The sequence below is a fragment of the Coregonus lavaretus genome (assembly GCF_964263955.1).
Source record: "Coregonus lavaretus genome assembly, chromosome: 33".
Taxonomy (NCBI): Eukaryota; Metazoa; Chordata; class Actinopteri; order Salmoniformes; family Salmonidae; genus Coregonus; species Coregonus lavaretus.
In genome coordinates, this window is record NC_140020.1 from 6,553,153 (window position 1) to 6,560,320 (window position 7,168).

The 7,168-nt window shown below is 42.5% G+C and overlaps 1 protein-coding gene across 1 annotated transcript in view; it reads right to left on the reverse strand.

Moving 5' to 3' along the window:
- The window catches only part of lpgat1 (lysophosphatidylglycerol acyltransferase 1), an 89,371-nt gene extending 85,999 nt beyond the window's left edge, over positions 1–3,372 (reverse strand). The window contains exons 1-2 of the mRNA XM_084151477.1: positions 2,947–3,372; positions 421–672 (exon numbers count right to left, since the gene is read on the reverse strand). Of these exons, the coding sequence (XP_084007603.1) occupies positions 421–658 (238 nt within the window). The 5' untranslated portion in view covers positions 659–672; positions 2,947–3,372. The remainder of the gene's footprint in view (positions 1–420; positions 673–2,946) is intronic.
- Between the last annotated feature and the right edge of the window lie 3,796 nt (positions 3,373–7,168).

Here is a 7,168-nt window from a genome sequence, read left to right on the forward strand (position 1 = left end):
TATTGGGTGTAGATGGCTGAAAAAAAATATTTAACCAATTTTGATTTGTCTGTAACAACAAAATGTGGAATAAGTCAAAGGGTATGAATACTTTCTGAAGGCACTGTAGGTCTAACATTTACAAGTAGGTGTACATCACATATACAAGGGGGACGACCTGTTCAGCATGAACTTCCTAGATCCTACAAACCGTAGCTATTAGTCTTGCATTTGAGGTACAAGCCATCCTGAAAGGGGATCAGGTAATCATTAAAAAGGTTGTTGTAATCAATACTTTGATTGCAATGATCCCACCACACCAGTCTGAACCATGCTAATGAGCAATAGTGCTTGTGTCCACCATAACCCTTGCATTCATAGCTATCCCCAGTTTCAACCACAACTCTGAGACAAAGAAAAGCACTTTGTGTGGCATCTTACCTGTATAGCCTGCAACCCAGCCCCACAGTGACACCATTGCCAACATCCATTTGAACATTATTCCTTCAATGAGCCAGAAAGAGCGACTGTCCATTATTCTCAGAGGTTGAAGAAGAATGCAGTAGAGGCAATACGAAGGGATTGCTACACAGTTATTGATGAACACAAAGATGAAACGAAGGAAAGCGTTCAAGAGTACCCAGCCCAGTTTGCGGGCGCCTTCTAGAAGCTGTGCCATACCGATACACACTCCTGTAGAAAGAGGGAGAGAACCAGTTAGCTAGCTAGCAAACACATTTCAGATTGGTGCATTTCTAATGTGTAAAAACTTGACAAACATGACATTGACAAGTAAACATGGCTAGCTAAGACAATCATCACACTGTAAGGGCAAGGTACAGATGGAAGTGGTGCGGCTGGAGGAACAGAGACTGTTCTTCCTTATTCATCTGGTGATCTACATCAGCACAGTCAAAGTCAACCAGCACTTTGGGAGAGCCTACTAAGGCTGCTGACTGTTGAGTGGACGCTGTAAGTTTGTCCTATATGATCTCTGTATAGTTTTTTTAAAGTAAATTTCCCTATGCCCCAAAATATCTTTAAAATACTTAATCTGTTGTGTTTATTGTGTGTTTCTAGCCCTTTATGGGGGGCACAATGTGCCAATTTTCAAATGCAGATATTTGTCATGGTGACAGCAGAAAATATCATAGTCCTGCTGGAATGCTTGCTGAATATTTAATGCTAAATTATATTATATTTCAATACAAGTGCCAGACTCCTAAGTTACCATGGTTCAGACATGGTGGGCTCTTTTTTAACAAACCTAATGCAATGGTAAATCTAACATGCTGACTAGAGCGGCCACGTTGCATGCCCAAACGTTATTTAATTATTTCATCCAAACTGCTACAAAGATCCAGCAAAAATGAAAAAAATGAAAAAAAGACCATATGCATCTCAGGTAAAATAACAACCCAATGTTTATCTCCCAGGACAAATTAGCTATCAACAGCAAGCTAGCTAAATGTCCAATCTGTCCCCAAATGAATATAGTTGGTTCTCAGTTGGTTTTTATATTTTAATCTGCCTGTCATGAACGTGTCTGGTGGGGATAGACAAAATCAACATGTGCACAATGGGGCAAGCGCTATAGGTTCAGGGGTGTGTCAGAAATATTTTTGCTATTTTCACAACCAGAATTATGGGCGCAGTAGCTGGTGGTGGCTACTGCGCCACCACCGCCTTCAACTTGAATAAACAAGTTAAAGGTGAAAGCAAGTTCAAAGGTGTGTCGAGGCTTGACCCCTCACTGGCCAATCAGAACGTGCTCCATGGCTAAATACAGTTGAAGTCGGAAGTTTACATACACCTTAGCCAAATACATTTAAACTCAGTTTTTCACAATTCCTGACATTTAATCCTAGTAAAAATTCCCTGTCTTAGGTCAGTTAGGATCACCACTTTATTTTAAGAATGTGAAATGTCCAGTATGAAAATGTATGCACTCACTAACTGTAAGTCGCTCTGGATAAGAGCGTCTGCTAAATGACTAAAATGTCAATGTAAAATGTACTCTTGTAGTTCCCTGTAGCTCAGTTGGTAGAGCATGGCGCTTGCAACGCAAGGGTTGTGGGTTCGTTTCCCACGGGGGGCCAGTTTAAAAAAAAAAAATGTATGCACTCACTAACTGTAAGTCACTCTGGATAAGAGCGTCTGCTAAATGACTAAAATGAAAAATGTAAGCAAGCTAGTAAATGTAGTTGGCTACAAATATTGTTCGGTCGTTCTAAATAGGAGAGCATACATTACAAGTTAGCTAACAGTAACGTTTAGCTATCTGAAAATGGAGGCAGTCTTTCCATGTACCATCAATGGGTTTTATATCTACACAAGACGCTACATAGTTAATGTTAATATCATTGAGCAGGACTCAGGCCGAATACCGCCGGGTTCAAATCACATCACTCTTCCCAACGTGGAGGTCATTGCATTGAATGAATGAACGGACCCACAACACCGTTGTCTGCGTCCAGTGGTTCCCATAACTAGTTATTCAGAGATAAATAATAATAATAAAACCATTAGTAATTACATTAACGTTAGCTAGCTTTGTGTTGGAATCTTGACCCAGTAAATAAAGTAAACCAGTTAGTTAGCAAATGTTGGCCCAGGCAAACGATGCTCTGACTGAAGCAAGCGGCAAACTTATCCACACAAACTAGTTAGCTACAGAAAGCTACTGGTCTAACTAGCTAGTTATCGGTACAACGGTTTTTGCAAAGCTACATGGATAACCGCGGTTCTTGGCTAATGTTAGCTGGCTAGCTAACTAATAAGCCACCAACGCCGCCACTCACAACATAGCTATGCCATTTCAATCGGTTTTATAAGAAAATGTAAATACAAAGTCCGAGTTTTAATTCCGTGCCAATCATGTCTTACTAGTTTGCTAGTAAATCAAATCACGGTCAGAGGTTTTTCAGCTAGCTAGCTAAACATCAATGTTCTGATCATCCTACTCACCCAATCTTACTATCACCCTGTCCAAATGCCGGACGATAAAACCAGCCAGCTAACGTTAAAGATAGCTGGCTTAAAATGGATGAATACCAAGTCACACGTATTTAGTTAACATGTTAGATCCTTCAACGTTGAGTAATACATCATCATGTATGTGTGCCGTTCACACTCCCGTCACGGCTAGCTAGCCGCTATCCATGTACTGTAACGTCTTCTTTAGCGTTGCTGGGTTGTTCTCAATCAATGGCACTCGAATAATTCCATCGATGCAACATCAGTTAACTAGCTAGTAGATAGCAATCAGGATAGCCAGGCATCAGCTCCAGCTACATCCCTTGCGTCTCCTTTAATCCAAATGCAACAATCCCTTGATGAAAGAGCCATATAACACGCCTTTATTGTTTTATTGCAAAGGCGGCCGCGTTTCAGTTTGTACATCGGGTGATGTTGAATAGATTCTGCTGTCTGCTCCTCTAGCTTGTAAGATCCGTTCGATTATATCTAGCTACTTCTGCACTGCAGCGGCCACCAGAGGAGAATCTCTGTTCTTGTTCTTCTTCTTGTTCTTCTTCGGGATTGTGTTGGCGGATCGCATTCAATTTAAGGTGCATACACCGCCACCTACTGTACTGGAGAGTGAGGCCATTAACAGCCTACATTAATTTATTTGTGATACGGTATAATACAATTGGGGAAAAGGACAAATTAACCTGCCAACTATTATCCCTATAAAATAAAAAATAAACAAAGAAACACCCCATTCCACTATTTACCCCATCTAATCCTACTCCAGACCAGAGGTCTGGGAGGACTGAACACCACCAGCAAACCTCGCAATTCCAATTTCTGCAGTGCAATTGAAAACCATAGCTATGAATGCCAAGAAACCTACCGTATAGCTATGAATGCCAAGAAACCTACCTTACTGAAGCACATATTCTTCCCATCAATCTCTATTAGTCTTTGCCTACACACAGGAATCCTCTCAAGATCCCTCACCTTGTCCCCATCTTCCTCTACCACCCTCTTCACTGCTTCAGCATACGACACTTTCTGTGCTACTCTGACCCTAGCAACATCAACCTGCCTTTCTCTCACCGGACACCTCCAATCTCCAGCCCCATGGGCACCCCCACAAATAACACACACAATTAACACACACAACTTTCTCCACCGAAACGACACATTCCTTCGTCTAATGCCCTCCTGCACACTTCTCACATCTAGGACTCTCCCTCCTACATACTACTGCGAGAATCTCTGTTATGTGAAGATCTCAATTGTATACTCTTCGCGTCCTCGTTTTCTTCTCAAAACTCATTGGATAAGAATTCCAGAGGTCCCTCCCCTCTGACCTTGTCCTCCAATGGATTTTGAGAAGAAGACGAGGAGCGAGGACGCGAGGAGGATACAATGGAGATATTCCCTATGACGACGACGCTGACCAAAAACTTGGATCTGAGCAAGCGCTGACTGTCCCCACTGACGCCACCGACCACCAAATTCTTTAAATTTTTTAGCCATTTAGCAAACGCTCTTATCCAGAGCGACTTACAGTTAGTGAGTGCATACATTTTTCATACTGCCTTTGAGCCAGAGATGATGAACAGTTACATTTTTGTCAAATAAATAGCATCGGTGCATAGACCTACATCAGCCCATCACTGAAGCTATTGTGGAATAAAATATACTGTACCTAACTCAAAACACATAATTCTGTGAAGGACATAGCAAATAACACAAACAGAAGGGGCAGAGAGCTGCACACAAAGTGCACTAAGACGGTTATAGCAATTCATTATCAAATTGATCAAGAGACTGTAGTCCATCCATACTTGTGGTAAGATTGCATTACTTCTACAAAGTACTGTTCCAAATATCATTATTACCATTCAATGATTTTGTTTTGCCACTGTAGAACGTTATTCTACTATGGTCACCGACCGCCCCCTGCTGGTCTTGTTTAGAACGGCGCCGAGTAAAGGGATGGAAGGTGGAAATGGTTCAGAATAGATTCACTGGCAGTCAAGGGCACCTGTAAAATGTATGTATCATATACGCAATAACATTTTAGAAGTGGTATTTTGCAATGAAATTATTTATTAAATTGATCCAGACTTATTGTACATTTTTGCTTTTCCAGCTTGTTCTCTCCCCATCACCTCGGACCCCGACCTAGCCAATCCCAGTGCAGAACAACCAACAACGTGGTGGACGAGAGCGCATTGAGTGGAAGACCATGCCCAAAACCACTGTGTCGGTCAAGTCCTTGGAGGACCTTTACTCCCAGCAGCTCTGCCACCACCAACAGCAGCAGCAGGCACAGCAGGCTAGGCTCGAGCCGGCCCCGGCCCCCCAGAGGAGTAGTGTATACGCCCACTTCAAGTGATACCCCAGTAAACCCCCTCTAACCCATTGCCTTGTCCCAAAAGTCTTGGTTTGTTTCCTTCCCTTCGTCAACGCTTCTCTGAAATGACTGGAGTGAAGCAATAGAGGCAACGGCTTGGTGAGCTTTCACCTACTCATCATTGCTTTCACCTATCCATTTATTTTAGGTTAGTGGTCACGGAATGGAGGAAGGGAGACAAAGCTATGGAACGTTATAGTTAAGGCCCCCCAGGAGGTTGCTTGTCTGGCAGAATTTCAGGTGACTGTTTACTAAAATTCCATACATTTTCCAATTATTAAAGACCACATTTTATTGAAGCTCCGCAATGTGAGTCTGTGCGAGTGTGGTTTAATTGTTGTCACGTAGGGGCAGTAGGACAAATGGCCATTATATTATACGGATTGGCTGCGGATCCGACCGACAGCTAAAGATCCGAAGCTTCTGCGCATGTGCGGGATTCTCTACATTACGCATAGTCTCTGCTCTGCTCGTTCGGCTGCCCAAAGAACAGGCTGCTCAGGCGTATTTGTGATGAATGGAGAATGGAGCAATATCATTATTACCATTCAATGATTTTGTTTTGCCACTGTAGAACGTTATTCTACTATGGTCACCGACCGCCCCCTGCTGGTCTTGTTTAGAACGGCTCAGAGGGATGGAAGGTTGAAATGGTTCAGAATAGATTCACTGGCAGTCAAGGGCACCATATGCGGAGGCGGCCCTGCCCCTGGATAATTGAATAGGTAAATGCTGCATTCGCTTCAATAAACTGCAGATGGAGTAAGTAGCTTTGCTGAACATTTATATTTCCACTATACAAGTCCTTTATTGAAAGCTAATAAAGGCACAGAGATATAATAACTTATGTAGAATATTATTATTGTGATCTTGCAGATATTGATTCAGCTTCGATCTAACTTTATTAAATAAACACCATTCTCCATTCATCACAAATACGCCTGAGCAGCCTGTTCTTTGAGCAGCCGAACGAGCAGAGCAGAGCAGAGACTGTGCGTAATGTAGAGAATCCCGCACATGCGTAGAAGCTTCGGATCTTTAGCTATCGGGAAGAGGGTTCCAGACAACTCGGATCCGCAGCCAATCCGTATAATATACAGTGGGGGAAAAAAGTATTTAGTCAGCCACCAACTGTGCAAGTTCTCCGACTTAAAAAGATGAGAGAGGCCTGTAATTTTCATCATAGGTACACGTCAACTATGACAGACAAAATGAGATTTTTTTTCTCCAGAAAATCACATTGTAAGATTTTTAATGAATTTATTTGCAAATTATGGTGGAAAATAAGTATTTGGTCAATAACAAAAGTTTCTCAATACTTTGTTATATACCCTTTGTTGGCAATGACACAGGTCAAACGTTTTCTATAAGTCTTCACAAGGTTTTCACACACTGTTGCTGGTATTTTGGCCCATTCCTCCATGCAGATCTCCTCTAGAGCAGTGATGTTTTGGGGCTGTCGCTGGGCAACACAGACTTTCAACTCCCTCCAAAGATTTTCTATGGGGTTGAGCTCTGGAGACTGGCTAGGCCACTCCAGGACCTTGAAATGCTTCTTACGAAGCCACTCCTTCGTTGCCCGGGCGGTGTGTTTGGGATCATTGTCATGCTGAAAGACCCAGCCACGTTTCATCTTCAATGCCCTTGCTGATGGAAGGAGGTTTTCACTCAAAATCTCACAATACATGGCCCCATTCATTCTTTCCTTTACACGGATCAGTCGTCCTGGTCCCTTTGCAGAAAAACAGCCCCAAAGCATGATGTTTCCACCCCCATGCTTCACAGTAGGTATGGTGTTCTTTGGATGCAACTCAGCAT